At 36.2% G+C, this 23,836-nt stretch overlaps 2 protein-coding genes across 3 annotated transcripts in view; one reads left to right on the forward strand and one right to left on the reverse strand.

The window, feature by feature from the left end:
- The window catches only part of LOC100889480 (neuroplastin), a 28,714-nt gene extending 24,191 nt beyond the window's left edge, over window positions 1–4,523 (forward strand). For both annotated transcript variants that reach the window (XM_011679766.2, XM_011679768.2), the window contains 2 exons: window positions 584–719; window positions 1,315–4,523. In XM_011679766.2, the coding sequence (XP_011678068.2) occupies window positions 584–719; window positions 1,315–1,378 (200 nt within the window). In that variant the 3' untranslated portion in view covers window positions 1,379–4,523. The remainder of the gene's footprint in view (window positions 1–583; window positions 720–1,314) is intronic.
- Window positions 4,524–8,127: 3,604 nt separating this feature from the next.
- SPIH (hyperpolarization-activated (Ih) channel) overlaps window positions 8,128–23,836 on the reverse strand; it is a gene marked incomplete at its 5' end in the record, with an annotated part of 45,256 nt that continues 29,547 nt past the window's right edge. The window contains 8 exon segments of the mRNA NM_214564.1: window positions 8,128–8,854; window positions 10,032–10,296; window positions 10,939–11,182; window positions 14,085–14,231; window positions 14,759–14,977; window positions 16,224–16,373; window positions 16,866–17,096; window positions 18,185–18,380. Of these exon segments, the coding sequence (NP_999729.1) occupies window positions 8,647–8,854; window positions 10,032–10,296; window positions 10,939–11,182; window positions 14,085–14,231; window positions 14,759–14,977; window positions 16,224–16,373; window positions 16,866–17,096; window positions 18,185–18,380 (1,660 nt within the window).

Raw genomic sequence — 23,836 nt, forward strand, 5'->3', positions numbered from 1 at the left:
ATGTCCAGTTGCAAAGAGGAAAAATTATCTCTGTAGATTGACCGGAATGGACTGTCAAAAATTGATTCGAGCTATATTCTGATGAATGGCAGTGCAGATGATAAATTATTTGTATTTCATGGAATTAAAGATTTGATACTGGCTCGTGAAATATTTATAATCCTTGTTAATGTACATTCTGAGTTTGGAAAGATATCCTACTGAGAGTCTGAGGTACATTGTGTCATAAACGGAAGAAAGATCCTTCCAAATTGACCACTTCATTGAAACGATGCATATGTCATTTGAGATATTCATTAAATGTGGGGGTGGTTATTTTACCTGACTGCTAAGAAAGCATAAATGCTTGTAAGTAAGCAACCAGACGGTCGAGGGCTTTAGGTCCTCTCCGAGGGACCTAGTAATGAGGATTAATGCCTTACCAAAGGTCACCGGATTACGAGACCACTGCTCTACCGACTGAGCTATCGCACCTCCTCAAATGAGCTCATGAAATCCAGTTCATTGTGGATAATCTTTAAAGTACCTTTGGAATCACTCTCTTATTGCTTTCATAACTTGTTGTCTTGTGACTTTTTTTCAGATCGTCTGGCTGCTCTGTGGCCTTTCCTTGGCATCGTGACCGAGGTAGTCATCCTGATCGTCATCATCTTCATCCATGAGAAGTGCAGCAAGGGAGAGGACTACGGCGAAGACGACGAAGACGACGATGAACCCAAGTAAGATACCTTCTTTATTTCATGTGGGGTTTCTTTAAAGGATGTTTCATTGGAGGTGTCTTGGTATAGTGGTACATGCAGTCAAACCTGCTATAGTGACCAACTGTCTACAAAGCCCACATATTTTGTTTCCCTTGGAAATGGTTTCTAATTGAAACATGTACTAAAGGAACCTGTCTACAAGGACCTTCTGTCTACAAAGACCAGTTTTTTTGTTGTTTCCCTTGGACCAGGGTAATAATATTGGAGTGCCATGAGCATCATGGCTTGACGATATGTGGGCTATACTACGTATAAGTGCTTTCAAAACTCTTATCTAATCCCTAGATTCAATTATAATTTCATCCTACAAACATTTCTTTGAAGAAGATACTTCCCTAACTTACTCATGTGGGCATTGCACAGTACTCATACCAATGCTTACCAAACTCGAACATGTATTCTCTTTGAGTTAAGAAATGAAAGTAGGGTCAACTTGTTATCACATGTGCAAAGGATTTCATTTTCGGTTAATGTGCATCTTATGCTTTCTGTCATATCGATTGATATCTTGTTTATTATTTCATCTTATCGTATCTTGATTCAATCATTTCAGAAAAGAGAAGAAAAAGATCGATGACGGAGACAGCGACATGAGGATGCGTTCCTCCAAAGAGTGACAGAACGTCCACCAGCGAAGGACCGCCTGGGAACAGACGGACCCTAGTCCCCCTCAGTAACCATTTGAACCTCCGACCTTCTATTTGGAGTACAGATGGAGCAATCCATTGCTTCTCATTTATCAAATTTTGTTTCACTTAACATCATATGTCCATTTAAAGCCCCTCTGCACTAGTTTGGCCGGGAGGTATTAGACCTCCCTGCATGGTCACTGACAGGTGGTTATCTCATTAAATCAGCTCTCAATTAGCATTAAAAAAGGGGACCATGGGGAACTAATGGTCACCTATTAGGCATTGTTTGCTATATAGAGGGCGCAAGTAGCTATAAATAGTGCAGTGGGGCTTTAAGATGGAATTTTGCACCATGCTAAAACTTTTCATACCCTATACATTAATGGTCTTATGCTATTTCCACGAGGTTGTCTTAGTATTTATTACAAATGTTTTGCTAGTTTATATTTTGATATTTGAAATAAATGCTGTCTAAGTGATGTTAAAAGAAAAAGACATTTCAGACAGAGGTTATACATTAATATTTCAGATCTTTGAATTTTTCAATTTTTACTTTAATATAGGTGTACCTTTTTTAAATCTACTTGATTCCATTAATACCATTTTGTTTACTTTTTTCTTTGTTACTTTTGATCGGTGCATTTACCATGGGAAAAAGATGGATGTCGTTTAATATTCTTTTCTTTTTCGGTTGGAGGGTCATGATCTCATCCAAACTTTTTTTCTGTAGCAATGTTTGTCAACTGTTGGGTGCGATGAAAAAAAGAACATCTTTATCTGCATTACCTCTCTCCACCCAGGGGTAGAAACATTGTTACAGGTCAACTATGTTCATCTTTATCCTTATCTTCATCGACAACATTGAATGTTTAGCTGGATTATTAAAAAACTTTAACTTTAAATTGTTTATTTTTTATTGAATACACCCTGATAAATCACCCTTGGGAAAAGAAGCGTATTTGCTTATCATCGTAAAATTAACGCTTTGCAGTCTTTGAAACAATGCTTATTTATGTGATATTTTGAAATTGATTTGGTGAGGAAAACTGATGGCTCAAGTAGTTATACCCTTGTTATAGATAATGGATTATATTAACTCTTTGTACCTCACATGGACACGTAGAGTACGTAACCCTTTTTTTTGGTAGTTGTTGGTTTTGTTATTGTGGGCATTCGCAGCGAATATAGACTAAACAAATTATTATTATTTTACAAGAGGTGCAATGAGCAGAAATATATGTTGAGTGTTTTAAATGTCAATTAGGAACTGCTTTTAAGTTTGATGATGAGTGAAGAGTTTAAATGTAAAATCAACAAAATCAGAGCAATACACTCATACTGTTATTTGGTGTTGTAGAATCGAGTGATTTTACACTTTCTATGCTAGATGTGTAGTAAATGACTGTGTACGTGTATTTCTTTTGCCTCATGTACATTCGTAAAACCAACGTGTTGTGAAAAATTGCCGCTGTACATTGGTGTGAAATATTTTCGTCTAAAATTGTCTGGAAGTCATCAAGGATATATTCTGAAATGACATTTTTCTTATTTAATGTGACTTTTTTTTATTGCAATGTCATAGGACTGTTGGTAATTATCACTTTATAAATGCATGAAATTAGTTTGTAGAAGGTATGATTCATAAAAACTAACACAATTTATTTCAGTGGCTATTGTAATAAAAATTGATACACCTTCATTAATATAAGGAGCTTTGTGTATGTAGCTCTCATTTCTTTCTGTAAGTACAATTCTATTTCTGTTTTTTTCTTAAAGTTTGTGAGAATGCACAGTTCGTCGCACTTGTATATTACACAATTTTTAAAATAGCGATATGATCTAATTATTGCATCATTCAAATGCTAAGAGAAGGTCTTATGTTATTAGGATGCATATACATTGTATAACACATGATTGTAAAAGAATTACAGTGACATCTTAGTAATATTTGATTTTTCTGAATTTACATTTTTGGAAATCACATCTCATTGGGAATCATGGATCTCTTCCAAGTTGTCGTTTGCACTGGAGTGTTTTTGTGCACTGATTGCCAATTTCCTGCAAGTTTATGCTTTTCAGTGTTTTTATTTGTTCCTTTGTATTTACTGCCAGAAGTTTGCATGTTGGAATAAGCAATCAGGGGAATTTTTGAATGAGTTCTTTTAAAAGTTCCATTAGCTTAATGTCGGGTGGTTTGTGAACAATTTTATACCCAGGTATGCGTTGTGTGTGTGTGTGTGTGTACGTGCTATGAGTATATGAGTGGCTGCCGGATGATTTTGTTGTCAAAGCGCAATTATTGATATTAAAGATGTTCATGCATGGATATATAGTCGTTCGTGAAGTAGGCAACTTGGTGATCACTACAGAGCACTGAGCCAACAGGTATTACGTCCGTGTGCTGCCCTCTATATACCCACGCATGAGCAACTTTAACATGTAGACATGTAGAGGTTGTGTGTAATGTCAAGAAAATATATGGTATGTTAAATGATCTTTTTTCTAACAGTATCAACATTAGGTTTGAATAGTGGTGAAAAGTTAGCTATATATATATCATGTATTATGGTGACCAGCACTTGATTTATGTGTAACTTATACAAATGTGGAGAGATTGCCTATTATTAACTCATATTTGTGTGTGGAAATTTTATTAGTCTTCATGCCCAATTCATACAAATATGTAGATTGATATAAAGTTAGGTTTTGTTTTGTTTCTCTTTAGATATTGTTTTATTCTTGGGGAAATCGCCAACCCACCAATATATAGACTGTAGTAATTACAAGTGTCCAAAAAAGAAAGATTTTGACAAGTGAGCGACTTGAAGATTGGCTCACACTCTGCTTTTGCTAATTAAGAGGCCTGACAGCATAAAAATGTGACAAAAGAGATGAAAACATGATATTTTTTTCGAGGTGTATTAATTCTGACCGGCATTAGCACTGTCTATAAAGGCCATTAGACCTTCTGGCCTTTCTGCAGAGGTCGTTCTGTTGATCTTTGGGTCAAACGAAAATTGCTATTGCTTTGACAGAAGTATGTGATTTTTATGTCTTTATCCCTTGTGACAAAAATGAAATCGATTAAAGACTGCTGTGTTATATTAAGCCAACACACCTGTATATTGAACCACTGTGTTATATACAACTTGCATATTTATCTCACTTAAAACTAACTCTGTAAGGTTCACACTTAATAACTTAATAACTTAATTAGATTAAGGAAAAATAACGGAATATTCTAGATAGAACTGTTTGTATATGTCTCATGAGTATTGTTATATATTGATAGGAAAGAATGATAATGCATTTCCATATACTCTATTGGAGTTGGTTTAGAAATTATTGTCATAAATGATATAAATATAATAAATATATATATGTATTCTAGATTAGCTGGTGGAGGGCGTAGATAATTCTCGATGGAGAGATTTCACCGATATGGTGCGTTCAATAACCAGGACCCTAAACAATCAGATCCTAACGCTGATTTAGACTTTACTCCTAAAACCCCTCTGCACCACAAAGTTCTGGGCCGTGTTTCATAAAACTTGTTATCAATAACAAATTATAATAAATGAGCTAGTGAAATTGTAGCATTTCCGTTGCAATAGAAATTTAGCATTTGATCTTGATACCAAGTTTTATGAAACGGGGGCCCAGAACTTTTTTGGCACAGAGGGGGATTTGGAGTAAAGTCTAAATCACCATTAGGATGTGATTGTTTAGCTGCTGGCTAATAGTACCTTTGTTAGACTATGAAAGGAAAGATGCAGGGTCTGAACTGTAATAGCTGTAGACTACACATGACTTAAATCTGACTCGATTGTCATTCTTCAATGAAAATCTTATCACAAGGTACAGTCTGTCTAGTCAAGGTTATATTTTAAGAAGAATGATGACATCACAATGTAAGCTATGACATCACAATGTAAGCTATGACATCACAATGTATCCCAAAGCAATGATAATGTCTACAGAGAAGGCAACATTTGTTGGTAGTAAGAAGGGCGTTGATGTTATCTAAAAATGATGCAAGTTAACGCCCTTCTGGCTCTCAACAGACGATTGGATCCATGCATGATAAAGGTGTCATTAGTTCGTTCAAAAAGCTCAAATGATTATCACCCTAAAATTCGAATAAGATTGAAAAAACATAAATGAATTATGATGAACCATGATCAACTGGCTTTCATGATTAAATAATACAATAAATGAAAATAGAGCTTTTGCCATTTAAAATGTGATGACTGTGTCAGGGTGTCATTCAACAATATTGAAATATTTCAAACTTTTATGATTAGATTCAGGTGAAGTTATTCCCTTTCTTGCTTTGAATGTATGACTTTGGGTTATATTAACACATGTGATTGTATGGTTGTTCAATAAAGACTTGGGTGTGTAATTATTGAAAACAAACATAATAGAGTTTGCCTGGAATCGTTAATGATGTCATGTTCTATTACTCTTTTATTTTATTTTCAATCGATACAAAGTGTTAATATATTGCTTTGTAATCAGATTCCAGCTTTCATCAACATAATATTATCTCCATGCTGTCTTCATGTTATCGGTATACAATTCACTCCCAAAAAATTTGCTTCAAGATTTCCCTGTATCGAACATTGTAATGGGATTCTCACTGTCTCACTCTCTCTCTCTCTCTCTCTCTCTCTCTCTCCTTCCCTCCCTTTCTCACTCTCTATCTCTTGATTTTCCACTCTTTGCTCTTTGTCCTCTTTATCTCCTTCACGCCTCACTTTCCATCTGTGTTTTCCACCGCACCCTCTCTCCCTCCCCATATATCACTCTTTCCTTCTCTCCTTCCCTCTCTCTATCCCTCACTGACTCTTACTTTAGTTAGGAACCCTTGTCATTCCAATACAATAGTCTTACTATTCATACAAAATCATAAATATGTATTTATTGCATTCTTTACAATATAAAATACACTTTGCTATAGATATGTTAAACTTTTGACACTAGCCTCAAAAAGCAGAAGTTCTATATTTTATTTGCTCGAAAGAACTATCCTGCCCTTTATATTCTCAGAAAGAAACTATGGAGACAACTCCAAGAGTGAATAAATATTCGTCGGTATTTCATTTCTTATATCTTTCAAATCACGCACTGCATAAGAGAAGGGAAACAGAATACAGTTACAAGAAAGAAAAGGTCATTATCGATTTACTTATAGACCCCGACAGTCACAAAATGAATTATTTTTTCAGACAGATGGAGTCGGATTATCTCATCGAATAAAACTCTAGTATGAGAAAAGAAGAACGTCTTCCATTAAAGCACTTTCCCTAAAAGCAGGGCGGCAAGCCCTTTTCAGGATTTGGATAAGATGGCAGTGTTCGGGGAGGTGGCAGTGTTCGGGAGGCTGGGGAAAGGGGGGGGGATCCGGATTTCGCCCATTTTTCTCCAAAATTTATCCAGCATTCACGTACCATTCATTATTCAAAACTTTCTGGGGGTGTTTAAAGTGGTAACTTTTCCTTAATTGGAAGACAAAAAGAAGAGTTTTTTTCATGTCTTTCAACATCCAATAATTATCGCCCACGGCGTTCCGTACCTTAGTCTTATACAAACATGTTCACTGCCATTATCATGATCCTTCAGCACAATCGCAAAGACCTTCATGAAATCAACTTGGGCGCAAGTGCTATACACCGTTGTATTTCCTCTAGATAATATTATGATTGCATTATCGTCAGGCTGGGAAAATCATTGCCGAAGCCATCTTTTGTCAGTTGAGATTTTTACCCAATTCGTTTTTGTTGTTGATAAGAGCCATCTATTCATAGTTATTGAAGTCATTAAGCCAATATTTTCAATCTTAAACTGTATATTATTCCTAAATCAAATGAAAAAAAAATGAAAAAAATATCTCTTTTTGTCAGTATTAAAACGATTTAGGCAATTGTTTTATAAATGTGACGTTAAATGATATTTCATGTTCGCACAATTAAGTAGATGTCGCACAACGCTATGGATTAATGACATTGCCTTAGCTTTCTTTCTTCAAATTACCCAAAGAAAAATATGCAAACATGTTCATCCTGATTTTTCTTAATTCAGATAACATAGACTATAGAATACATTTAGACAGGTAGAAAACTTGTAAATGAGATGGATGGATGAATTGATGAGGGCAATAACAAGCGGAGAGATAAATAATAAAGAGAGATGTTGATGAACGCATTGGCATAAAGCCTTACAATACAAAAAAAATGAAAAGAGAAAGAAAAATAAAATATGAAAAGAGATTGGCAGAAAAGCCAAGAGAAAGAGAGAGAGAGAGAGGGATACAAATAAGAAAGGGTGAAAGAGAGTGACCGAAAGAAATATATATACACTGTGTACAGTATAGAGAAAGATAAATAGAAGGATAGGTAGATAGATCGATTGTGTGGGTGGGAGAGAAAGAGAGAGAGATAGAGAGAGAGAGAGAGAGGGGGGGCGGTGAGACACATAGGAAAGGGTTAAAGAGAGAGCTAAGAGCGAAAGCGAAATATATAGACTAGATAAAGAGATAGATAGATAGATAGATTGATTGATTGATGGGGAGAGAGAGAGAGTGAGAAAGAAAGAAAGAAAGAAACGACAACAAATAAATGATTTTCTAGAAAGTAGCAAACTTTCATCTCGTTTCCATAAAGATTGTTACATTTCATATATTGCACTTTGGTTTTATAAAAGCTGTGCAGATTTAAAGCTTTGTTGCGTGTGAAAAAGACAAATGTCAAATAGTTGGTGATTTGACACAACATTGGACAACTTCAATATCTTTCCAGCATCAATAGTATCATTCTAGATAAATTTACAAAAATATTTCTCCATTTCTTTGCATATATCAAACCTTCCCCCTCCTTCCATACATTCAATATTTTGAAAAGACTTCTGTAGTTCAATCGATTACTGTTCTAATCACGTTTCATTCCTTTTCGGCATCAGATACAAAGCGCAGCAGACAAAGACCAATAATTTAATCGATCCTTTCATTTACTTCGTAAGAAAGCGCGAAAAATATAGCCTGGATAATGGACAAGATATTACTACCGGCTGCTATCACATTGTTTTCAGTACTTCCTCAATAAAAGAAATTCCAAATTATGCTTTCTTATTTGCTGGACTGATCTACAAATTCAATACATTCTTAACAATCAGGTACAAAAACTAATATCTGCATTGCGTAAGTATTGAATCACTGGAAATTGTAAGCGTCCATCATTGTCTGTTTCAAGTCGTCAAAGTTCGGTTGTTTGTTGTTGGAATTTCCTCCGTTTTCCGCTAGACGATTTACGGGCTTGGACTTCGTTTTCCATCCTGAGGTCGGATAAACTCCCATCCATGATGGCGATGACGTTTTCATGCGAACCACGCTCGACGTCGACTCGGGTCCTGATGTGTACATCGTCCGTGTCGTCGCCAAAGAACCGGTTCTTTTCGATGTCGCTGTGTAACAATCAGAAGATAAAGAACAAAAGTTAGTATGAGAGAAATAGTATTTGGAATTTGTCCAATCGACATGCTGTGCATTAGTCTTGAATGTGTCAATTATTGGAAATATCCAAAATATATTACTCAAAATCTCAGTAAAAACGAAAGTTGCGACGAAAAATATCTACATCAATTTTTAGAAATATTTACCAGCATGTCTTCTACCGATGTGATTGTAAACACTGATAAAGGCACCATGGCCATAATAGTGTGGATACACTGTGTTTACATTGTTACCACACCAGGCGCGGATCCAGGATTTCTTAGGGGAGGGGGCCCAACTTTTTTTTTTTGCTCCCCCGGGCCCCCCCCCCCCCCCCTGGATCCGCCACTGTACCACACTGTGTTATGATGTGATACACTGTGACCACAAAGAGAAACATAATGTGCACGGGCCACAATGGATCACATGGAGCTGCGCAGTTTGGACAGTGTTAAGAAAACGTAATTTCCACACTGTATACACTTTGACACACAGAGGTGCCAGAGATAATTACGTACTACTGTATATTCACCACAGTGTGGGTCATAGTGGATTAGATACATATTCGTAGTACATATCAACAATTGAAACACACAGACTTAACACCATTTCACACTGAATTCGCACTGTGCATGGCATATAATGTTACACGCGGATTTCTCTCTGTGGCCACAGGGATAATCCGAGTATTGTGGTGAAAATGTGAACACACCGTGTCCACACTGGTTATGTACATTGTACAGCACTCTATATAGGACACTATTCTTTCTTGTCGGGAGGGTAAATATTATAGAAAAAAAAAACAGCATTGGAAGCATTAGTAAAAAAAAAATACAATCACAATGTACCTTTGGAACAGTCTCACACGCCGAAGGTGTTTGGACTGTTTTGAAGGTACCGAGTGTGGATAATACTAATGCCCGAACAAAATGATGTGTATTATTTGTTTTATAAGATTATGTTTTATTTGTTTTCAAAATTGATGTTTTGTAACATGATTTTGATAATGACCGGTCATTACCATTGGATAATGACCGGTCATTATCCAAATTACGCGTTAGGCAAAATAAATGCCTGGTCACGTGTACGCTTTCAACCAATCATTTTGATTAGGATCAACGTCATCATCTTATAATGTCATATACTTACGTGACGAAAGACGGTGTGTCAGGGGGGATCGGAAAGAGAGGGGCAGTGTCCCTGATCGTCGGGCTCTCTAGGCGGGATTTCAGCTTGCTCGATTCCTTCCCGATTCGGGTCAGACGACGAACGGCTATCTCTTCCATCGTTTTCCTCATGGCGGGAAACTCGTCGAGCACTTGGTTGAAATGCTGGACGGAGAGCGAGAAGAGCGTGCAGTAGGTCTCGCACTTCACCGATGCCACACGGCGCTCCCGGGTGAGCAGGCAGATTTCTGTTGGCGCCAAAGAATGAAAGAGGAGGGAATTTTGATAACCTTGTGACTTGCAAACAGAAGAAGAAAACAAAAGGTTTACATCGATTCTTCTATCTTCAGAGCAACCACTCCTTCCTTGCCTACAAAATAATCTACAAATTTCGTAATGATGTGCAATCGGTTCCATATTCATAACTAGTTACTCATAACTTACTCATAACTTAATCATCATTACGGTTAAAATTCTGTTACACACAATTTTCTTTGCATCAAAATACCATTTGGCGAAGTATTAAAAAAAACTTCGAGACACGTGTTTCGAGAGATAAAGCATTTTGATAAGGCATTTCGTCACACTGCTCTTCGTGAATTTAATACAGTCAAACCATGTCTACAGCGACCGCCCAAAGGAAACACAAAAAGTGGTCTTTGAAGACAGGTTCCTTTACTACATGTTTCAACGATAAACCATTTTCAAGGGAAACAAAAAAATGTGCTTGTTGTAAACAGGTGGTCTTTGTAGACAGGTGGTCACTAAAGCAGGTTTGACTGTATAATGAAAATGTTCAGAAGATGCTTTACGTTAAAAAGGAAAAAAGGAAATGCACCTTAATGTAAACTTCTTTTTTTTTGAAAAAGTTTTATATGCCATACTCTTACCGCCAAAATATGAGCCGTCACTGAGTGACGTGGCGATGACGCCGTCGGACATGATGATGTCGACGATGCCCTGCTGGATGAAGAACATGCGATCACCGAAAGTACCTTCCTGTATAACAAAGTCAGCGGGTTGGAAGACCTCGAATTCGAGCAGCGTCACCACACGGGTGACGAAGTTTGAGTCGGCACCGACGAAGAAAGGGACGGATGCGACCAGGTCGCGACAATTGTAGTTTGCGACATCCTAAGGAGAGGATGAGAAGACATTGTAGTGCAAATTTTTTTAGAAAAGAAAAATTGTGTACTAATTTCAGCATTTAGTCGCTAGATTTTACCAAGTGTGAGAGATATGAAGCAGCAGTAGTTTGCGATTTCCTATACCTCGGAGAAAAAAAAAGTGAGATTAAACCTCACTTTTAAAATATATAGTGTACTTAAAATACAGTAGATAATGAATCTAACAGATAAATAGAATGGGATTTAGAAAGGTGATGGATAAGAAAAAGTCTTTAGGAAGGACGGGTACAGTATAGTAATAAGAAAAAACAGGAAGGGACCAGATTAAATAAAAGGAGAAAGAGGAAATTGACAGAAGAACAGAGACAAAATAATGAGAGAAAAAAGAAAGATTATTAAATTAAAAAAGTGGGATCAAATCTTAAAAGAATTGATCAGGGGCCTAGACACTAAAGTAAGCAAACAAGAAGCAAATATAAATGGAGTTAGAGGTTGTACTGTATAGACATTTCATTGAGGGGCCAAGACGGGTCATCCATCTTAAGATTGGTCTTACAACTTTAAGACAACTTTGGTGAAAACACGTCCCATTCAGATAGTTTATTCCAGGTATAACGCGCTTGAAAACCATGACCGAAAGCGTTTAATATTACAGCACTCGCGGCATGATGCGCTATCAAAAAGGGGTCAGCGTTTTACTCAACCAACCAGCAGCCGACATAAATCTTACATCGGTTTCCATGAATTGTTGAAGACAAAAAGTACACTATACTTTTCGCTGCACCACCAAGCAGAAACTTGTAGTCCCTTTGCTTCTACTTAACGATGATTTATGTATGACACAGGGAGCAGCATAATGAACTAAAAGTCATCTACCTGCTTCACTAACTAAACTGAAAAAGTCCATCTATTCCCGACAAAGGACAGCTAAACCAAATTTTTCTGAAAAAGTTCGGACCCGAACTTTCATATCCGAATTCTACCTACGCAATCACTCTAGTTTAACTTGTTACATTTGATTTTTTTTCAGCGTTTGATTTCAATGAAGTGTGCTAGCTCTGATGGCGGCCATTTTAAAAGGTGTTCACCACGGCCCTTTATAGAACTGAACGGAATCTAAAATGTCTGCACATCCAAATTTGTTTATCATACATAATTATGTTTCAAGTTTGGTAATGTTATCAATACTGCACATTCGATCGACCATGCCGCTTCACTAATGGATAAAGTAGCATGTTTATCATATTGTTTGCATATTGAGATGGTATCATTATTAAAAAAATGCATCTTAATTTTGGGTAAGAGAGTTTATTTCGCTTTACAAACATTCATTCTCAACTACAGTATGTATCACCAGCCCGAAACCTAATTAGGCCTAAAGGATTTTGTCTCATAACATTGTATAAAACATTTCCTATGAAATCTGGGGCATCTTTACTCTGGAAACACATTGCTTGCACATGGTGTCGACATGTTATCACTGCTTGACGAAGTACTTTGAAAAATTAATCTGCTCCCAGCTGAGCCAGCTCACAATTCCTTTATAATGCAGAGTACTGTCGTTTTGAATTTCATCCCTACACTCCTCTGCTAACATGGCGTGTTCTAATAAGAGGAAATACACGATGGTTTACGCATCCGAAACACCTGCGCTCTCCACGGTCGAGGCAAGCCAAAGTCAACCGGAGTCTAGGGTAGGGGCATGGGGCACAGGGGCGCTTGCAAGGGGGTCTGATAGTTGTGGGGCGCTGTCATTTTTCTTCGCATTTTATTGCCAACATTTGGGATTTTTCGTGCCTGTTGGTAATTTGCAATAAAAAATTATTGTCGGCTAACTTGAAGCCAAATTTGGTTTAACGCCTCCTCTATTGAGAAATGGTCTAGCATCGCCCCTATGTTTATGTATACGTTGCGGATTAAACACAATATTTCATGAGAAATCCGGTAGAAGTAATAGAGTGATTTAATCTTCCGCTCGGGCAGTATGATCAAGGAGAGATTTTGCGATTGAAGAAAGTGTTAGATCTTCTTATTTTATTCAGAGACTGACAAACTCGTTGGTGCATTCTCTTCCACTTGTGAGGCTTTCATTATTCAGGTATTACCCACAGTTCTTTCATGCGGAATGAAGGAAGGAGGATTAACAAAAGAGAAAGTTGTGGCTTTGAATAATGATACCTTGATGTTGCACTCTTAAAGGTTATAAGGTGTTTCATCTATTTCTTAAATGCCGCAAATCACTTTGGCAACTCTTTATACATTGAGAAAAGGTGAAAAGCGTGATGTTAACCCAGTCACACTTGTGTGTACTTTTGGTGTCATGTGTTATTGAATCTGAACTGCTCAAAATAAATAGCCTTGTCAACATTTATTAGGGAACATCAAAATGTACTAAAAGTATGTTATGTGATAGATAATCTTATAAATAATTGTCATTGTATCAATAATTAACCCCCAAATTCTCTTACGAAAAAAACAACAAACAAACAATAAATAAACAAATAAATCAATAAATAAACAAACAAAATAAACATAAATAATAAAGAGGTCATCAAGATTTCTCGAAATTAGAAAGGTCATCACCGTTGAAATGAAGGGGAACCTTATTGGACTTAAGTACTATAAAATAAACGTATGCAACTTGGATTTCAAAATGGGACAGGGGAGGGCACTGGCTGGTTGAGCCCTCTCTTAAAGGCCGTCTGTACTAGTTTGGCCAGGAGGGATTAGACCACACAGCGTTGTCACTGACAGGTGGCTATCTCATCAACTCAGCTCTCAATTAACATAAGAAAAAGAGGATCATAGGGGACCAATGGTCACCGCTTAGGCATTGTTTTCTATATAGAGGGAGCAAGTAGCTACAAGTAGTACAGTGGGGCTTTAAATCCGCATGTGATTGGCCTTACCTGTCGTATACTCTCCGACACTTCTCGAAAGATATGCCTCTCATCAAACATCTTTCCTCGGTATCGGTACTCGTAGTAATCGAGGATCTTGTTTCGTAGGTGGGACGGTAGCTTGCGATACTGCATGTACTCTTCAACTTGTTTCAACTAAGAAAGAAAGCAGAAAAAGATCGTACAAAAGATAAAGACACGAAATATAAACAGACAATAAGTGCAGCAAGATGTCACTTTAAAACACCACAAGTACCCTTATGTTACTTAAACAACTCTCGGAATTGATGCAGATACGGAGGAAAATATTATGTGAACATTCGCAATATTAAAAAGGTGACTTTGTCCACGTCAATGTGATTGTATAATAATTATGAAACGGGTGTAATTAATATTAAGACTAACATTACCTTTGCCATTTTTATCATAACTGTCTATTTAACAAAATCCTGAAATACTTCTAGCACAGCTACGATATAGATTAATATAGGAACTCCAAAAGTTTGCTCAGATGGGACTGCTGTATTATTAAAATAAACATTCCTCTATTATCGTCTCACTAATTCTCTACCTCAATCTTCATGAAAATTAATAGAATGTGATAATGAAATTAATTCATCGTTCCTTCTCATTTTGGATGAGCCTTTGTTTTTAATTTATTTGATTAATCTCGATCCTCTCACCTTCTCACGGTATTGCCTGCTGGAGGAGTCCATGGACTGGATGAGATTCGTAGCGTGTCCGATGAACAGGGCGAAGCAGGTCGCACCGGACACCATACTGACAATCGTTAGCCAGACATCGGTGATGCTTTGAGGTGGAAACTTGCCGTACCCGATACAGAGCATGTGCGAAAGGGCTTTGAAGAGTGCCCATGTATACTGCTCCCACCAATGAGCGTGCTAAAAAGGATTGAATGATAGTTATTTTGCATTAGTATTGATATTAATATTGACTATCTTCCCTTGTTGATTTATTTTTATTTTTTGTTTTGTTTGTAAGAATGCCTGAAAATCTCATGAATATCAAGCATCTGCTTTACAAACTAATAACTGTCTCTACAACAAATTATAATACGATATTAACAATGTGTAACGGTATTTCTTGAATACTCCGATCTTTATGAGGATACTAATTAATTTATATACTTGTTTACATATAATGTGTGTATATTTATTTCTCTATTTTGTTTTGTTCCTGTTATCTGTTTTTATTGATATTTATTGAATAGCATTGTTACCAAACAGGGCTTTATGGAAGACCACCATAATTGGTGACACCCTATATAAACATCATAAATGAATAAGTAGATAAAGAAATAAATACATGTATTACATTCGTTGTGCGATATGCCTTCAAGCAGAAGGATCAAAACTTAAAGCAACCTAAATTTTCAGGCAGAGTTATTTCGACAATATTCCTCTGGGGTCTTTAGTCATTTCCTGACGGATTCAAGATTGTAGGTATTTACCAAATCCCAATAATGCACCACATTTCGATAATGATGATATAAAGTCGAAAATGTAAATGCAATTTGAATAAAAGTAAAATATGTATAACAAGAGCAATTATAGAAATGACAATAGCATTATACGTAAAATGTAAATATTGATAAAGACATTATCAATAAATCAATAATGATTTGAATGTCTATTCTATGAAGGTACAACACGCAATCATAAGATAGCGAATGTTATTGGTTCTGTGATACAAACGCGTAATATCAAACAAAAATGCTACTGCTGTATTATTACAAAGTAAATATATCAGATTTCAAAGATGAAAGAGGGCTGGAAGACGGAAAGCATTTTCTTAAAACTGTAAACGATCTTTGTAAATGTACAACTTTCACTGAGACATTATATTTCCAACAAAATCAGAGAAAATGCAAGTAAGTTTCAGTATATATATATATATAACCTTGATGCATGTCAGGGTGAGCCTTACATGACTTGTAACTGACTAGAGCGAGGCATTTTGTGTTGTGCTTTTTGTGTTGGTTGTCCTGAGTGTGTTGTACCATGTTCTGTATGCATCCATTTACTTTATTGATATGTTATTATTGTAAATATGTTATGTCGATGAGTTTTATTTTCAATAAAAAAGAAATAGAAAAAGAAAGAAAGAAGGAAATGCTAGTGATAATACCTCAAGGCCATTAATGGCGACCCATGATTGGTCGGGGTATTCTTGCAGCATGGGCACGAGATATTGAAGGCAGCCATTCCAATGACCAATCAGAAGCATCATACACACGAGATTACAGATTCGGATGACGGCATTAGCTACGTTGAAGGCCTATTGGCGGAGTCAAGAAAGAAAATAATGCATATTTATGATGATATACAATATTAAAAAGCTTGGTCCAGTCAGTTGTGTCTAAAATTTAAATTTTTAGCTAGCAACTTCTGGAAGGAAGCATACTAAACATAAAACACTGGGCAGATACTTACGACAAAATAACAATGTTGATTTTATGCAATAAAGTATATAAGTGCTATAGAATCTAAATCGTTGAACGTCATAAAATTCATTACAAAAAATATTCTCGTAAGAAAATGTACTTTGACTAAACTATTAAGTTAAAATATTGATGTCTTTTTCCTAAGAGAATCCAGAATGTGGTATATCTCTATAAGCAGGTTCGACTATATCCAATGGCGTACCGTGGGCTCATTTTATGGGGGTTCACGTGTCGCCTGTACCCCATGCATGTTTCTACGCCACTACTCAATATGATCCTTATACACAGGTGACCTCTGTAACCAGGTATGTCCTTTGACTTCGTACCTGTTCCCATTGACTGACGAACCGCATGAGCCTTGACAGACGCAGGAGTCGAAGAAGACTGAGAAGCTTGGCAAAGCGCAGTATCTTGAGGGCTCGGGACACCTCGAGGAAGTGACGGTTCTGGCCGCCAGCGAGGAGGAAGATGTAGTCCATGGGGATGGAAGACACGAGATCGATGATGAACCATGAACGGAGATAATGATAGGCGATTTGACGGGGGTTGAGGATCACCTGAAAAAATAGAGATGAAAAGAAAAATAAGAGTCAACATAGTTTTAGACTAATTTCTATATAAATAAAGAGGACAACTCATATGTTAGTAACGTACTAACACAAATAAGATATCTTTATGTATAAGTAAAGTCCCTCTGCATGCCATGTATTGCACACGATCTTACCGCATCTGTTATAAAGAAAAACATGTCCTTAAGACTTAATATTTCGTATCATTGTACCTTGTAATATAATAATAATAATAATAATAATAATAATAATAATAATAATAATAAACCGAAACGGAAATTCTTTTTGCCCAATAGATCGTGAGCCCGGCAACCACTGAGCAGCGCCAGATCGACGTTGCTCCATCCCTTTTTGTTGAACGCCAAACAAGGTAGCAACAAGTCCCATCATTTAACGTCTTTTGGTATGACGCGGCCGGGGTTCGAACCCATGACCTCCCGGTTGTGAGGCGGACGCTCTACTGAAGTAGTTCAAGTAGAGTTATTTTATATTATAAAACAACCCATGGATGTTCGATTTATTTCGACTTCATTCGTTCCCTGCTCAGCCAGCTTCGGATTTATGATGCCGATCCCAAAGTTACAGATGAGATCGAGGATAAAGAAGGGCAATAATTTATAAAAAAAAGTAAAAACTGTCAATTATACTTAAATTCATATCAGATTAAACGACTTTCGTTGCAACGGTACGTGGTTTGTTTCGGATTAATTCGTTACCTGCTCGGCCGAATTCGGATACATGATGCCGATCCATAATGTTCAGATGATATGTAAGATATAGCGATAAATCAAATTAAACATAATGTAATATCAAATTAAACTGAACAACCCTGAAGTGTTTGGCTGGTTTCGGATTTCGTATACCTGTTCGGCCGACTTCGGATTCATGATGCCGGTCCCAAAGTTACATATGAGATCCAAGATGATCACTAGTGATCTGCTCGGCCAAATTCGGATTCATGATGCCGATCCAAAATTGTCTGATGATATTAAGTATGTAAGATAATGATAATTCAAATTAAACAGAATCTAACTGAACAACCCTGAGGTGTTCGGCTGGTTTCGGATTTCGTTTACCTGTTCGGCCGACTTCGGATTCATGATGCCGGTCCGAAAGTTGCAGATGAGATCGAGAATGAAGAAGGTATCTGAGAAGCAATTAAAGATGAGCCAACCCGTACTCATGTCCTTGTTGTGGAAGAAAGTAATGACGACGGGTAGGAGGATGACGTTTGCCATGATCAGGCACAGCATCAGTAGATCCCAGTAAAATCTGCAGAAAGTGACAAAGAATTCATTTGATATGGTGACCTTATTGAAATCTTATGAAACATTACCTTTAATTTGAATAAATAGATCCCAGTAGAATATATATAAACGACCGAAAGATGTCATATATAGTTTGTATTTCTGCTTTAATTTGATGTAAAATGATTAAGAGTATAAGTAAAATTTATACTAATATGAATATGTTGTTGATAACGATGATAGTGATGATGATGATAATGATGATGATGATGAAAATGATAATGATGAAAATAATAATTATAATGATAATAATTATAATGATAATAATTATAATGATAATAATATTAATTATAATGATAATAATAATGAAAATAAAAATGATAATGATAATGATTAAAAAAACAATGATAATAATGATAATAATCATAATCAAAAAATGATAACGATGTTGATAATAATAATAGTATTTACATTTAGTGTTTTTTTAAAAAGAAAGTTTAGGCACTGTATATACCTCAGTTATTAGATTCAATGGCTATTCCACATACAGTTTGCACTTTTCACGAAACTGGGGGAACCATCAATATTACACCTCACGAAATATTAAGATAGCCCATGAATAATTAGAACAAATTCCAACAATCATATAAATAGTTTGACGCTTTATATCAGAGATTTGACGTTTCATATTTGCAACCAAATCTTGTTTGCACAAACTGTTCAATTTTATATGTAAATTTCCGTTTAAAAAATGACCTAAAAGCACAGTAGTATGAAAAAATGTAGAACTCATTTCAGATTCTATATTAACCGTATTCTTGTGTTCGAAGGTAGCCGTTGAAATTAAAACGACATTTAAAAGATTTGGGGAAATGGTCATCTCCCCTATTTACAAATTAGGTTTATGGAGCAAACTGTTCATTATTTTATACCTCACATGTAATAATATAGAGAAGCAATAAAGTGAAATGCGTTTTATTGGGGACTGTGGTTCATCGGTGACAGAAGTAATATGTTTGATTCACTGGAGAAATATTAACTCAAACGGTATTCCATGAGATTGGCATATTAAAGGTAAAGACCAGTTTTGGAAACGCCCCCCCCCCCCTCTCAAAAAATGAAATGGCAGCTCTTATTACCAATCATGTGAAAGAAAATATTTTGACTAATACGTGATGATACAAATTTTGCCGGGAAACCGCCTACTAATTGATATATGTGGTAAATTAGTATATATATTTGGACATGAAAGGTATAACGCACGTGTCGTGCATGTGTGCGTAGTCCCATATACATGTACATCTTCCTGTGTACAGTGCTTGTAACTTTACAAAGACTGGGCCAAATTACTTTTCATTTTGATGATCCCAGAACCTTGCAGTACACACCAATATTTATATGCTAGATGATCAACCTTTTCTGATCGATTCCACAACGTTTCTTTCACAATGCAATCGTATGACCTTTATCTGTAATGGTGATCTCAGGTTTTCCAAAGGGGGGGGGGGGGGGTGACTAGACATGAATTTTGCCAGTGTTTTACGTCTCGATGATGTATTTAATGGAAAACTGACAGTCAATGAAATTAAGCATCAAATCACGTTTCGTGGGCCCCATGGATAAAAACCAAACTCTGCTATCATAATAATCAATATCAATAATTTGAAAAATGTCAGTGCTGATTGTAGTCATGATCATGACGATCTTGCTAATAACACAATTTATGAAAGTACTAATGCAATATTTAGTAACTTATTAAGTTGCTCACTCCTAGATGACCAATGCTGCCTGGAAGACCTAGTGGCAGCAAATGAGAAGGCTCTTCAGTGTGCAAGAGCCTGACAGAACATTTGAGGTCAGATGATGAACACGAAAGAAGAAGTCAGATAATCACCATACAATCACACTAAAACTGTTTATGTACAGATTATAATAATATATAATAATAGTATCTTGTTTAAACAGGGTAGCCCATTAGTATTAAAACTGAGGGCCCTGAAATATTATCATTACCCCGGCTTTAGTTGAGCTACCATGAAGAGGCGCTCGAGCAATCAAGGAATGTTGTCCTACCGGGTACCCATTCACCTCATCTGGATGGAGTGTGGCAAATTTAGATTAATATCTTGCCAAAAGACATTGGATTATCACTAATTACCGAGCGATTAATATTCAGGTACGATGTTGCTCGAGCTACATATACGAGCACACCCCTTTAAGTCAGGCGTATAGACGACAGCACCATTACGTCATGACTCCAGACGTATAATATAAACCCTATGCGTGCCTTCCGAATTTGATTGGTAATATAACTCGTTTGCAAAACCACTGAGGCGAATGGTATCAACCCCCTCTTTTTCATCCGTCTCAGTGACTATAAGGGGTGATTAGATGTAAGGATAATGGAGAAATGGTGGGAATCTATTACGGTGTAGAGATAAATGACCAGGTGAGGGATTTAATCTACATGCTTATAATGTCAAGGGCAAGATGGTGGAATAATGAACAATCGCAGTAAGAGTGTAGTCAGCTTATTCTAAAGAGTTGAGGAAATCAGGTGTGTAGAGATTAGAGATGAAGGTGAAGAATTAAGGTAGAAAAATCTGGGGAATAGTATATCATGAAAATAATTGCGGAAGCGCTGTGCAGCGGTAAGTTGGCGAAGGCTCTTGATTGCAATAAGAAGTCCTAGATTGGATCATTATATTACTATACCTTCTTAGTTGGGAAAGGTCTTTTACCATGTTTGTGCCTCTCGACCCACATGACATAATTATAGTGTAGTAAATGGGTATAAGGTATCTGCTTGGGATAATAATAATTTATTGCAGGGTTTTAAAGAAGAACATCAGTATTAATATTGATGTTACTATACCCTGGGTACATTACAAGGCCCTATTGTGATTTTATATGTAAATAACTTCCCTAGCGCTAGCGTATGTCGACAGCAAGAAGGGAGTTCACTCAATGTAACGCCCTTATGGCATTCTGCGGACCATTGGCGTATCATGGGTACAGATAATGAGGGTAACCGATTTCGGGGCGCGGGGGGGGGGGGGGGGGCTACATATGTGAATTAAATTTAAGAGAACAAGGCCACTGAATGAGGTACGTGCGTGAAAGTGGGTCGTATCTTTATTTCATATTGCCACCTCTAACCCATATCTATTTCCATCTATTCCAATCTTCTTTTCATTTATCCGGCACTAGATGCCAAAGGGACGCATGACCCCCTTTGGCTATAGGCCCTGGTTCAGACAATAAAATTCTGTGCCCTTTAGATAGCTGGAGTACTATCATTATCATCACTGAAATTTCGATTTATATGAATATCAAAAGAATAAAGGTTACATACCCTTTTCATGAATTGCATCATTTCTACTGAGGCCTATAATTCCCTTTTTCAAATCAATGTGTTATAATCATTTGTTCAGAATAATTCGACACAAGTTTCGAGATATCAATCATGGTAATAACAAGCAGTCATATACTTCTTGGTAATCGAAATAAAGACACTACTAACAAGAAGAAGCATTACTTCCACCCAGTAACTTTTGTGGCACCCATGGCTACTGGTATGACGTCCACAGTAGGCTTGTAATGGTCAATATTAAAGTCAGTCAAGGAGATAGAAGAAAGGAATTACAGAGTCTTTCCTTTCCGCAGGAATGTATACAACGTGTCTAGAAATCAATGTATCACTCTTATAATTAATCAAAGTACTGTAAAGCTATCGCTATGCGGCTATGAAAGAAATCTCATCGATTTTTGCCATTAACCGAGATCGTCTTCAGCTGCGCATGTAATACAAAGGCATGAGAATGGCGTCTATCGCTTAAAGGGTGGCTACGACTCGGCTCAACATCTTTTCAAGTTCAAGTTCAAGTTCAAGTTCGTTTATTTACACTCATCATTAAAAAAAATACAAGAACATATACAATTAAATGAGGAATAATCACACATAAAATATCATACATTCAACAACAACAAAATAACATAACATAATGGGAGTGAAGGGATGAGCTAAAAAGGAGTGTGGTCCTTATGCTAGAGCCCATCCCTCAGTATAATGTAAATAAAAGGTAAATTAATTGTTGTACGATTGGAAGCATGACAAAAAGGGGGGGTAAAGAGCCTGGTGAGTTATAGCACGTAGGATTCAATTAAATACATTTTATATTTTCGTTTAAAAGTTTGAAGACTTCTGCAATTTCTTATATTTATTGGAATGGAATTCCAAATTTTTGGACCATCGAAAGATATTGACTTTTTCATCAAAGTTGTTTTAATTTGAGGTAAGTGGAAATTAGATGCATTTCTAGTTTCATAATCATGAAAGGTCGAATTCAAATTAAAATACTTTAGAAGTGCACATGGTAAGGATTCATTTCGACACAAGTACATAAAGACTGCAATATGATATTCACAGATATCAAATACATTGAGAAGCTTTAATTTATAAAATATAGGTTTCGAATGAGCTCTGTAGTGTGAATTTGAAATTATTCGGATGGCTTTCTTTTGCATTTTGAGTATCCTATTCAGATTGGTTTGGCTTGTCATGGCCCATACTTCAGAACAGTAATATAAATGAGGAAGAATTAAAGTATTATATAACATTCTTAAAACACATTTTGGTAGAAATCTAAGTTTGTTTAGAATGCCAGTATTTTTTGAGATCTTGTTGCAGACAGCACCAGTGTGTTCATTCCATGTAAGTTTAGAATCAATTTCTATTCCGAGGAATTTGTTTACAGATACACGTTTGAATTCATGATTATTCACCTGAAGATCAACCTCATTAAAATCTATTTTTTGTTTTGTAAATACCATGTAGTTAGTTTTATTAACATTCAAAATTAATTTATTCAAAGAAAGCCAATGTAATAGCTTGTTTATTTCATTACCAAAGTCCTGTTGTAAACTTTGAATATTTTTATGGGACATAAACACACTGGTGTCGTCTGCAAATAAGATATATTTTAATTTGTCCGATATATTACACATGTCATTAATAGAAAGAATAAATAAAAGCGGGCCTAAAATAGAGCCTTGGGGCACTCCACATACAACTGTTTGCATAGACGAAGTATTACCTTTAATTTTGACAAATTGTTTTCTGTTTGATAAATAACTCTTAAACCAATTTAATAACACACCACGTATTCCGTAATTAAATAATTTTGCAAGTATAATATTATGATCTAGAGTATCAAAGGCTTTACTGAGGTCTAAAAACAATCCCATCATGACTTCAGATTTATCAAAGACTTGAGAAACTTGGCATGTAAAATCAACTGAAGCAGAGGATGTGGAGTGGCCTGTTCGAAAACCAAATTGTGAATTATTCAAAATATTATGTAGATTCAAAAAGGAATATAAGCGATTATACACAGCTCTTTCTAATATCTTAGAGAATACTGGAAGTAGAGATATAGGTCTATAATTGGACATTTCAGTTTTGGTACCACTTTTAAATAT

This window comes from Strongylocentrotus purpuratus, unplaced genomic scaffold, assembly GCF_000002235.5.
Source record: "Strongylocentrotus purpuratus isolate Spur 01 unplaced genomic scaffold, Spur_5.0 spur5_scaffold_9, whole genome shotgun sequence".
NCBI classification, from domain to species: Eukaryota; Metazoa; Echinodermata; class Echinoidea; order Camarodonta; family Strongylocentrotidae; genus Strongylocentrotus; species Strongylocentrotus purpuratus.